General features: G+C 39.7%; 1 protein-coding gene across 3 annotated transcripts in view; it reads left to right on the forward strand.

The window, feature by feature from the left end:
* PFKFB1 (6-phosphofructo-2-kinase/fructose-2,6-biphosphatase 1) overlaps positions 1–12,576 on the forward strand; it is a 42,697-nt gene that overhangs the window by 22,802 nt on the left and 7,319 nt on the right. For all 3 annotated transcript variants that reach the window (XM_080910760.1, XM_080910759.1, XM_080910761.1), the window contains exons 7-10: positions 1,605–1,726; positions 5,198–5,405; positions 8,367–8,513; positions 10,618–10,722. In XM_080910760.1, the coding sequence (XP_080766886.1) occupies positions 1,605–1,726; positions 5,198–5,405; positions 8,367–8,513; positions 10,618–10,722 (582 nt within the window). The remainder of the gene's footprint in view (positions 1–1,604; positions 1,727–5,197; positions 5,406–8,366; positions 8,514–10,617; positions 10,723–12,576) is intronic.

Raw genomic sequence — 12,576 nt, forward strand, 5'->3', positions numbered from 1 at the left:
TCAAAAGCCTATAGTCTGTAGACCCAACAACATTTTGCATCAGAATCATTGCTACTTTTAGACTTTGAACTTCATGGTCCAGAATTAGATCACTTGCAAACTTTTATTGTTCCCTGCCCCTTGAAATTAGTAGAGTTCAAGGACGTAAGAACCCTTAAATGCCATACTGTTTAACCTTTTATCAAGTACTTAAATATCAGCCAAGTATTTGGCTAATAACCACTCGCCATTTAAAAAAACATGTAGCCTAGTCAAAGTGAAATTTGTCTCCCTGTAACTTCTACCCCTTATTTCTATCTCTGGGATAAATAGCATCTTCAGATCTTTTCTCTCTTTATCCACTCAATTATGCACCCATTTATTGGTTCAGGTGTACGGGTGATACTGTATACATAGAGAGCCATTATGAGTTTTAAAGATACAGAAACAGTGAAATCCCTTCTATTAAACTCACAGCCTAGTTAGAGACACTGGCAAATATATATACAGCACTTGAGATTAGAGCTGTGGTAAGGGGGAAAAGGAAGGTTGTAGGAACATGGTGGTAAGGGCCCATCTTACATATGGTGGTATGCCACGGAGGGCCTCCTAGAGGTAACAGCAGTATCCTGATAGATGCATAGGAGTTTTTACTGGTAAAGAATTGAAATGGGGAATAACATACACTAGATATGATCTCCCCAGGGAACCTTAACTAGTTTAGATCTGATAAGACAAAATGTGTGTCCAAATAGGAGAGCAGTAAGAGATGGTAGGGAAAGGCAGTTTGAGCTGTCATGATCCATTTACTAAAATAGTTCATCTTGGTCCTAAAAGACACATGGAAATAGTGAAAAATTTAGATAGGAGACTCCTGTTGTCAAATGTTATATAAGTATCTTTCTGGGGCCAGGGAAATGGCTCAGTGAGTAAAAATGCTTGGCACACAAGCTTAATGGCCTGAGTTCTATCCCCAGAACTCATACTTAGGTAGAAGGAGAGAACTATCTTCAAAACATTGTCCTCTGTTTTCCATTCATGACATGCATATGTACCCCAATACTATATCATACACGTGTAAATGCAAATAATGATATGATGAATTAAACCTTTTAAAGAAATATCTTTCCCTTAAGGGAAAGGGATACCAGCAATCACAAAGTTGTAGTAAGCATAGACAAAAGAGGATGGCTATTTAGTTAGAATGGCTTAGTTCCTGCTAGCAAGTGAGATGCCATTTAGGCTCAAGTGATTGAGTGGAGTGATGGGAAATATAGGAGAAGAGAGCCAATATTGGGGATTAGGAGATACCAGCCTTTGGGAAAACCAAAGGCAGCATGACTGTTTTCTCAGCAGTGACTAAATGCACAAGAGCCTTTATGATATCAAGTCACGATATCTGATTCTTCACTTACCTGTCCTCTTAGAAATATTGTTAAAAATGTGTGTTCTGTGAGTAAATACATTGTAACATTTAGCCCAACTTAAGCAAAACCCTTTGTCAAACTCTATTTCCTTGCCTTTGTAATGGGGTGGATGGTAGTTGTCTCTGAAGGTCACTTCCAAGTATAGTATCAGAGTCCCTGTCTCCTCTCTACATTTATCTTCTTCCCACCTTCTCATAGCAAGTGAAACTCGGCAGTCCTGATTACATAGACTGTGACCAAGAAAAGGTTTTGGAAGACTTTCTAAAGAGAATTGAATGCTATGAGATCAACTACCAACCTTTGGATGAGGAATTGGATAGGTAAGAGCCCAACACCTCCTGGAGACTTAGTCCAGTTTTCATATCTTATGGGACCCAAGGAAATGTCCTCCTTTTAGGAGCCATAACTTTTCTATCTATAATATCAGAAGTGGGACTTAATATGTCTCTATGACTCCCTGCAGTTTAATTTTCCATGAGTCATTCCACATCATATACTTTTCAAATTGCTTTTCCCTCGCCTATTTGGACACACAGTTTGCTGTATCAGATCTAAATTACTTATAGTTCCCTGGAGATAGTATGCTTAGTGTATGTTTTTCCCCATATGAGTAGAGTTGTGCCTTCCTGTGCAATAAGTGCAGATTAGGACTTCGGCCTCTGAGAACAAATGCTTCCATTCTGTGGGTATTATTCTTATCATTGCAAAAAATACTCTTTTCACATGGATGGTACCTCAGTACCCGAGCAAATTCCCCTTCTTTCTTTAATCACATTCGTAAAGGAGGCTGCAGTAGATCTGATAATCGTACATTTCCAAGAGGAAGAAAGTGAGTCTCAGGGAGGTAAAGCTGCTTCTGGCCTTCTACCGCAAGCCAGAGGTGCACCAGAAGTCTAACAATATATCATGTCTCCTTTCATTTCCCCTCTCATTCCTCTCATGTATCTCTTTAATCCGCAAACCTTTAGAAGCTTTGCTTTGCGTGCAGAAGGTGGAAATAGGGATAAGTAAGATGGGTTCTGTCCTTGGAGTCCATTGTGCCATGTAGAAAGACCCATATATAAGCAATAAAATTAAACTTTTTTTCTTTCATAATACCAGCTACAGATAGGGAGATATTGGCTGGCAGTTTAAGGCAGATGTGACTTTAGATGTAAAATGTTCAAAGAAACTATCTTCAAAATGGGTTCTAATGAAAACATACTCTGGCTACCAATGTTCTTTGAAAGCCCCTTAGTATAAGAAAGGATGCAAGTGTCATCAATATCCTAAGAAGTCTAAAAGCATCTTCTCAATCTTACCCAATGGTCATGTAAGCTAATGGGTATACCATTTCATAGTTTTGGAAACTGACAACCAGGGTTCAGTTCAGAGGCTTGCCTATGGCCACAGAGCAAATCATCAACACATTCTGCACTAAATGATGTCTGTATATCCCATAGTTTAGCCTGGTTTTTATCTCTTGACATCCTTGTATCATAAGAAATATCAGATGGGACTTGCATATTCAACACAATGGGCATGTCCTTCGTGTTTAATTTCACAGAATACTTACTGTACGTACTCCCTGATCAAAGATACACCCTTTTCTCTCAGGAAGACATGTGATGGAATAGGGTTGTTTGTGCTTCGAGAAAAGTATGTTATTTTCAAACTTTATAAGTGTACTATGTGGGCTAACAGCATACAATGGAAAGACATTGAAGGACGCAGGCTGAAGAGAAAGAATGACATTATAAAAGCCTCTAGACTTGGATGGAGGCTTCCCCAGCGGAAGCCTCTGAACACCTAGAGGAGCACTGTTAGGTTTTGTTTGTTTCTGTTATTCTTTTGATGAGTCCATTGTGCCTACAGAAAATGAGTGGAAAAGACCAGCTTTATTTGTTTTTCAAGTAACAGACATTCATGCATCATGACAAGTTTCTCAGTGTCTAAGGAAGCCAAAGAGGCAAAGCTGTCCCTGTTTTTGCTAGAATGCCCAGTAATTTGGAAGTGGTGGTGTGGACACAGTTGACCCCACTTGTGGGAGCAGTAAGCCAGATGATTGGAAGAACTTACAGCAGGTGACTTGGCATGCCTTGGAGAGAGAATGTTAAGAAGAGCTAGGTAATTCAGTAGGCAAGCTAAACATCAGCAGTTCTGGATCTTCCAAAAATAAGAACAAAACTATCCCACAGCCATTTGACAATATGTGTTTAATTTGTATTAGTATTTAAAGGCATCAACAAGAGAAAAGTAGAAAAATAAAACCAGAACTTTATAGAACCTCATTAGTATAGTTTATATGTTTTATTTTAAATGGCACAGTTTGGGAGATGAACATGAACTTTTTAATAATTTGATATTGTGCATCTGTAAATGACTTTATATAGCTCTATATTCCAAGATTTCTTAGAGACAGTAAATATCCTATCTTTTTTGAGCATTATATTCCAATGTCTTTTAAAAGATGTATATATAGGAACTCAACTTTGGAGATCAGCAAGCCACATCCTTTCAAGCAAAATGGCAAGTACTATGTGACAGCCTGCCTAGTTAGCTCAGAGCGCAAAAAGAGATGCACAGAGAATATTCCAAGGACAACAGCAGTACATGAATTTAAAAAGTCATAGGCTAAGTGTCATGCTGTGAGGTGAGGCCACCACAGAGGGTCTAGTATTAGGAACAGCCAATAGCCAGGCAACAAGACTGCATCAGAGACATTCTGCTCTAAGGCTCCAGGGGTCTGAAAAAGATCTCTAGAGTGGAACACAATCTATAGCCAATTGCTTCTTCGTGTGCTTCAGCTTTTTTTTTTAATATGATGATCGCTGAATGATGGCTATGAAGATTCATGCATCTGAAAGTCCCCCAGTCTCTGCAAGATACACAAAAAATACTCAACAAAAGTGAGTGTTCTATGGGAGCCACTGCACATGGATCCCAGAGCTGGGAAGGATGAGGCTATAGATGTAAAGGACTTTCCTCTAGGAAGATCAAGGAAGTAGCTCTCTAAAACCAAAACTATCAGCAGCCTCACTGACCCTGGGCCACGTGTGTCACCCTATGATTCCAGTTCCCATGCCCCTTCTGAGGGAGCACTCTCAGATTCTTAAATAACTAGAGGATTTACAGCTATTGCAGGAGATAGAGAAGTCTTAGTTCATGGCTCTAAGTCTTCTGATTCATTGGTATCCTCACTCCTGTCTCCCTGGTCCTCATCCCTGTCTTCCTGCCCCTCCATGCTCCCTCTCTGCTCCTCCAGAGACAGGCTGTTGTATTTGATTATTACTCAGTGTGTAGTTACTAGAGCTGAGCACATCAGTAAGGGGACCACTAGGAACGTGGAGCCAGGACCACAAGTTTGCCAATATTTTAGACCATTTCTTCATACCAATACATGGCATACTATATGGTTTGTGACAAGAATGTTGAATTATTATCCACGTTTCTAAATGTATGATTATGACTGCTGTAAGAATTACTAAAGGGCTGATAACCTCTACCTAAAGCACAGTGCATTATTCCGATAGAAGTACTTGTGAATTACATTGGTATTAGGAAAGGCCAAATGACAGGTTGACTCAAGGTGAAGAAAGGAGATGGTAGCCCAAGAAGAGCTCCTTGGAGTTGTGAGGAGCAGAATCTCTAGGTCATATACCTAGAACAAGACTAGATATAACATCTTGTTAGGTAGGAGCTGAAGTGAAGACGATTGGAAACAGACTGTGTGGTTGGGACTTTTTCTTGGGATCAACCCTTCCTACTATAAGCACCTAAGATATGTTTGCTCCTGCTTGGGTCTGGCTCAGCCACCTGTCCTACATCAAGATCTTCGACGTGGGCACACGCTACATGGTAAATCGAGTGCAGGACCACGTTCAGAGCCGTACAGCCTACTACCTCATGAACATCCATGTCACACCTCGATCTATCTACTTATGCCGGCATGGTGAAAGTGAACTCAACCTTAGAGGCCGCATTGGAGGTGACTCTGGCCTCTCAACTCGGGGCAAGCAGGTAAGGAGGGCTTCAGAGACTTGTGTAGATTAGGCTAGCCTAGGTGGCCAATGGCTGGGTACTGAGAAGTATCCCTTGATGAGAAAGAAGCAAATTATAGTCAATCCTCCTCTTCCACCATTAGTCATGAGTCCTGTCACAGACATTGAATGGCTCCCATACACCTACTGCTTCTGCAAGACCAGTTGCGTGGTCCTCCACAGCTACTCACCTCTGGATGCTTCTTGATCTCCATCAAAGTGTCTTTTCGCTGCCTGATTGCCCCCCCATCATTCTCAATCCCTGTCTTCTGCTGATACTCCCCTTGCTGTTCTTATTGGTTTCTCTTCCAGCTGATAGCTCTCAAGGGCAGTTGATAGAGGGCCTTAACCTCAAACCTTCCTCTCCGTAACTGTGTAGACCTTGTATCTATTCTACCCTATTGGAAGAAGCATACTGTCCCCACCATACTATCTCTTCTTGCTCTTTCATTTCCTTCTAAGACCCAACTCTTGCTCCAAGATCTAATCCCCCCTATTAAGTCCTCCCTGTTCACTCCTTCTCCCAGGGGTTGCTGGCCTTTGGGGACTCCTTATTCTAGTCTGTTACTTTTTCAGGTCATGATTGTCTCTATTCCCAGTGCAATGTAGTAACCTGTCCATCCTATGTACCAGTTTCATAAAGGGATTTACTTTCCAGCTTCTGGTCCTTTATCTGGACTTGTTTAGTACACATGTTGCTAGAGAAAATCACTTTGGGATGGCTTAGATAGGAAATGAAGTACAGGAGGGGCATTCCTGGTTCTTGTAATTTTTTCAAAGTTTTATTTGTTTATATTTTATTGGTATGTATGTTTTGCTTGCATGTTTCTCTGTGTACCATGTGCATGCCTGGTGTCCACAAAGGCCAGAAGAGGGCATCAGATCCCTGTGAGCTGTTCTGTAGGTACTGAGAACAGCAACAGCCAGTACTCCTAACTGCTGAATAAACTCTTCAATTCCTTATTGCCTTTTACTGGGCATCTATGCAAAGCCACAGTACCATTAACTTCCACATATAATTTTTGAATGACATCAGCAGTGTGAACTAAGCATAACTATCATTGTTTATGGATAAGGAAGCTGAGCAACAGAAATAAAGAGGAGTCTCAGGTCACATGGCCAGTGCAATGTAACATAGGCAGAACTGAAAACTAGGCTTTCCTGCCTTGTTCCAGCACCCCTGCTGGATAGTTGGGAAATGCCTCAGATGCCCTCTTACCTGACTCTAATCTCTCATGCTCTCCAGAACAGAGGCTGAAATCACTTGAGGTATGTTTTCATCTCCAAGACTTCTTGGATATAGCTAACCGTTGTCTTACCTTCACGACTCAGTGCTCATTTGGAAAGGTGGTTATATTCACGAGTACCTCCTGCACATACAATCATGCATATGTGCACACATCAAACCCAAACCTTCACATTCTTCAGCACAATGCACCAAGCCTGGCTTTAAAGGCCAGTCATCCCAATCTCTATAGTTTTCACCTAACTAGCACCTACTGCCTAACAGAGAGTAGTGTATTCTTCACACAACTCAAAGGCACAGCTGGATAGCTGAATGATGTTTGCAATTTATGGCATGATATGAGGTCAGAGATAGGTACTATACAAAGGAGCTACTGAGATTTGCCTTTCTCTTACTCTCCCAGACAAGGGAGATCTGACTGCTGACTTGTATATATCATACAAATTTGCGCCTGTGCCCGTTTGTGCATATGTACCTAGAGCATGCCATGTTTGAATAATAACACTTTGTACACAGAAGGACTGTGTATTCTTGCATATTTGAGCTTCCACAACCCTTTGTGGTTCCCTTCTGTACTGTCATTGTTTGTCTCCCTGAGTGTATGGATCTTGAAAGCATTGACACTCCAGCACCCAAAGCAGGGACATGAATACTAATGTATGTGCAAATGTCCTTTACCTGGGTACCAGGCTCCCCATTTAAGCAATAGGAATCATAGCATCAGAGCACTGTCTTTCAGATCCTTCAATTCATACTTTAAACCACATTCTGGCCACTTCTACTCTCAGAACCCTACTCTGATGGCCTGGAATCTGCTTCGATGCCTATATGTACCTGGCTGTTGGTTTCTACCTGAAAACAAGCCATGGTCACAAGAATATTAACTTTTTACCCATGTATAACACTAGGGTTATTCGTTGTGTAATAAGAGGATCAATGGACCAGAACTCCGTGCTGTGATTTGGTTAACCTCAGACATATAGTAAATGATCCTAGAAGTACAGGATGTCATTAGAAATGGAAGGAGAAATGATGCAGACCTTTGGGTGGTTCCATTTGTTCTTAGGCTCTATATATGTTAGAGGTGGGCATGTTTGAATGAATGATTCACCTAGCAGGGAATGCAGGAAGCAAGTTATCACACCCTCCATCCCAAGCATGGGCGCTCTTTTTTCTTTCTTTCATCCTTAGTCACACAGGGAAAGCTATGACTTTTATTTTTAATACTTTTTGATTGCATATACTTATTAGATACAATTTCCATGCTAATTGTATATTATGTTGTGCATGATGAGAACATCCATAATCTTCTATGGATTTGGAAATACATGCCAGTATTTAAGGGTAGCCACCCTACTATGCATTGAAACATTAGAACTTACTTTCCTGTCTAAATGGAACATTGTACCCATTGATCACTCTCTAACCTAACTTTTTACCTATTGATCATTCTTTAACTGTAACTTCATATCCGGTGATCAGCCTCTCTGTACCTTGCCTTCTCAAGAACCAGCACCTCAACCTCTACTATGACCTATAGTCCCATGTTTATTTTTATATAAATTTAACCCCATTTTCTTACTTGTCCATTAGTACTTTACCATTCGTGAGAGATTTGAACTTGTTCTTATGGCTCCCTTGGTCTTCCCTTTCTCATCCGTCTTTTTTACCCCATCCTCTCCTTTGGACCCCTAGTATGCCTATGCCCTGGCCAACTTCATTCGGTCTCAAGGTATCAGCTCCTTGAAGGTCTGGACTAGCCACATGAAGAGGACCATTCAGACAGCTGAAGCCCTAGGTGTCCAGTATGAACAGTGGAAGGCCCTGAATGAGATTGATGCGGTAAGATGGAAGGGTTAATGTCCTGGCATGGAGGGAGGTGATTTTCTAGGCTTATCTCATGGATTATCTCTGTTCCTTGGAACCTACTTAGTTCATCGAATCTTTTTGTATTTTTATCTTGTCTTTTGCCAATCAATCAATGTAAGAGAATATTCTGTGTCATGAAGACATAGTGAAGCCCAGCATTAGATTGCCCTATGGGAATGTCTATGGAAGCATTTACATGCTTTTTAATATATAGGGGGAGCACTGTAAGCCTACCATCCTTAGGCAGGTATATCTGGGCTATATAAGAAAGCTATCTTAATGTGAGCCTGAGGGTATGTTAGTAATCACATTACCTCCATGGCTTTTGTCTCTTCTCCTGCTTGAGCCCCTACCCTGAGTTCCCTTATTAATGTACTATCATCTAGAAGGGTAAACTAAAATAAACCCTTTTCTACACAAGATGCTTTTGGTTGTTCTCACAGCAAGAGAAACCAACTAGACAACTTCTAGAAGGCAGTTATTATCTTCTACATTTTGCAGATGAGGAAAATAAAACTCAGAGAGGCAGGGCTGCTGCCTGAAGTCAAAGTAAGAAGGCAATAGCCATGCCCCTGGTCAAAAAGCCTCACAATGAGCTTCAGAACAGAACATTGAGAACAGTTTAAAAGGATCCCTGTGTACTTCCTTTACCGTGGGCAGTGTCCATTCAGAAAGCCTGACACAGCGGAGCTGTTTGAAAGGTCTAAGTGTTCTATTCCTTTTCCCTGAAGGAAGCCTAATAGATAGTCCAAAAAGACAACAGCCAGAGTCTGGCGACTCTGGGCACCAAACAAGCAAGGTTTAGTTGAAAGTCACACACTTTGAAGGAAATGCCAGAAACAGCATCACTTTTTACCCCCAGTAGCCTTGCCTATGGGCATTTCTCAGTAGACTCGGAAGCTCTCAGAATTTGTCTTGTCAGACCCACTCTGAAACCATTAAAAATTTACTAGTTTTTGTCTTTTTTTAAAAAGATGTATTTACTTATTTTATTTACATGAGTACACTGTCACTATCTTCAAAACACTAGAAGAGGGTATCCAATCCCTACAAATGGTTCTGAGCCACCATGTGGTTGCTGGGAATTGAACTCAGGTCCTAGGGAAGAACAGTCAGTGCTCTCAACCAACTGAGCCATCTCTCCAGTGCCTAGTTTTTGTCTTAGAAAGTATCTGTGGGTATATTCTCCCCAGTGATAATAAAATACAGGGTAGAGCAGGAAGGATAAGGAAGGCAATTGGAGAACACCAATGTACAATGTTTCATATGCACACAGAGTTTCAGACACTTGCCACAGTATGTACAGGTGCAAACATTAATGTCACAGTCACAGAAGCATTTCTTTTGTCATCATGCCTGCACCATGTATGCACAGACATCTAGAAACAAATATAGGCACATCAGATACATACATGCACTTCATATGAACACAGATGAACAAACCATTGACATGTATACACCACAAATATATAGCTTCAAGCATATTACTGCAAATTTACAGACCTCAGACATAGACTCATAGATATAGCAGAAACATAATGCAGAATACCTACGCTCATGTGTATATGCTACCAATACACATGAAGGCACATACTGTGCACATACCCACACCCACATGGGCATATTCTCAGATGCTTAGACAACCTGTACATACACAGAGAGAATACAAGTGTACTGCATATGCATAAAGAGATATATAATATACACACAAACAGGGCTTTAAACATATCTCAAGCACACATAATAAGCATGCTACACATGCTTACAAACATAGTACCAAGTCCTTATTTGTACATATTTATGACAACATATACATAATGTACACATATAGAATTATTGAGGCAGTCATAGGAAAATATCATATACTCAGTCTAAACACACCCATCCATTTGTCCTTACACATACAAGCCACACACCTCACAAGCACATACAAACAAAGCAACAGGTGCAACTCCAAAGCTACTACATTCACAAAAACACAGGTATTATACTGTTCAATACTCATTGGTACCTAAACTATGTTAAAAGCTATGTTGATTTCCCCTGTTCAATATATTTTCACAAATACTTTTTATAGGGTGTCTGTGAAGAGATGACCTATGAAGAAATTCAGGAACACTACCCTGAAGAATTTGCACTACGGGACCAGGATAAATATCGTTACCGCTATCCCAAGGGAGAGGTAAAGTTTGAAGGAGTGGCTTAACTCCTAGGACTCCTCCCTGTATCTGAAACTTCCAGAGTTTCAGAAATTCCTTTAGGAACAACGCAAAGTGTGTTTTCAGTAGCTGCCATCTGTCAAGGTGCATGCTCATCTGCTCCTTAGCTGTAGGCAAGTTATTCCTCTTCTTTTAAAAATATTCATTCATTCATTCATTCATTCACTGTAGGCAAGCTATTCTTTTTTTAAATATTAATTCATTAATTTTTTAATTCATTCAGTGAGTAGAGCATGTATGCCATGGCCTATGTGCTTGTGGAAGTCAGAGAACAACCAATGGGCCTCCGTTCTCTCCTTTCACCATGTGAATCCTGGGGATCAAATTCAGGTTATTAGCTCAGTGATGGGTGCGGTGTCCAGTTCCTCCTCATTTTTTAAAAATGCTACATATTTGCCTGCTTATAGGCACTATGTGTTTTTAGAAGAACTTATTTTGTCCAGTGTGTCGTAGTTGCCATTTTTGTTTTTAAACTGGGCAACTTGAAATAGCTTACTATACTCCAACTCTGTAATATCTCCTGGCCAACATGCCTAAAGCTCCAGGCTCTCTCAGCAGTTGGCATCATTCCAAGGAACAAAAGCTATTAGTTTAATCAACTTCTTGGCTACTATATGAACCAGACTATAATATTCCTGTCTCTCTATGAGATAAATGCTTATTGCTTCCAATCCAGCCTCTTCTTAGCACAGCTCTGCATTTTAATGTATTTATTAGTCATACTCCATTTCTGATCCAAAATCCTTTGAAAATATGGCCATCTGGGATGATAAAACAGTAGATGTTATGTTCAGTCACAAACCACTTTCGTATTTTCATTTTCATCCTTGGAATAGACTTTATAAAATCAATGTTAATTTGTTCTCATTTTTTTATACATTTTAGGCTGTGTTATTAGAGATATACAAATCAAAAGCAATGCTATCTTCTCACTGAATTACATATCTTCTATTAAGAGTGACTAAGCTCTTTTTTTCTTCCTAATGCTATTTGCCTAAAAAATATTCTAACACAACTCTAGCTCTCCATGGTGGCTCCTAACCATTTTATAAGTAATTTATTCACTTTCAACTTTTCTGAATCCTTTTGTTTTATTTATGTCTCTTATAATCACTTTATATTTGAATTTTGTTGTCTTTAATTCAAACTGAAATAAGACTTTTGAATGCTAAGCTTGGTACATATATTTTGAGTGGTATTACTGACTTTTAAACATATATTTCTATTGTTTTAAACTTTCTATCTTACTTTATTTTTCTCTTGCTTTCCTTAGGAGTGAGTTTTTCATCAATATGTGTTATAATTTGTTTCCAGATTCTTGTGGAGGTTACGCTTAACTTAAAAAAAAACTCGTCATGGTTCTTTCTGTTTTTGAAGATATCCCACTAAGGGTATGAGGTCAAAATATTATACTTTAGAATTACTCAAAATAATCTGTTGTGTATTGATATGCATTTGACTTGAACATTTAACCTTTTTATACTTTATTTTAATTGAATTTTTTCATAAAATATATTTTGATTATTCTTTCCCCTCCCCCAACACCTCCCAAATCTTCTCTACTTGCCTAGCTTTATGTTGTTCCTCTCTCTCTCTCTCTCTCTCTCTCTCTCTCTCTCTCTCTCTCTCTGACCTTTTCAAAAGTACCCACAAAAACACAAATATGAAGCTAAAACGAATAAAAACCAGTAAGACATAAATACCAAAACAAACCAAAAAGTTCATATATACAAAGCAAAACAAACAAAACCAGGGAGTTCATTTTGTATTGGCCAACTACTTCTGGGTATAGGGTCTGCTCTGAGGTGTGGCTGACG

Source organism: Micromys minutus, assembly GCF_963924665.1.
Source record: "Micromys minutus genome assembly, chromosome: X".
NCBI classification, from domain to species: Eukaryota; Metazoa; Chordata; class Mammalia; order Rodentia; family Muridae; genus Micromys; species Micromys minutus.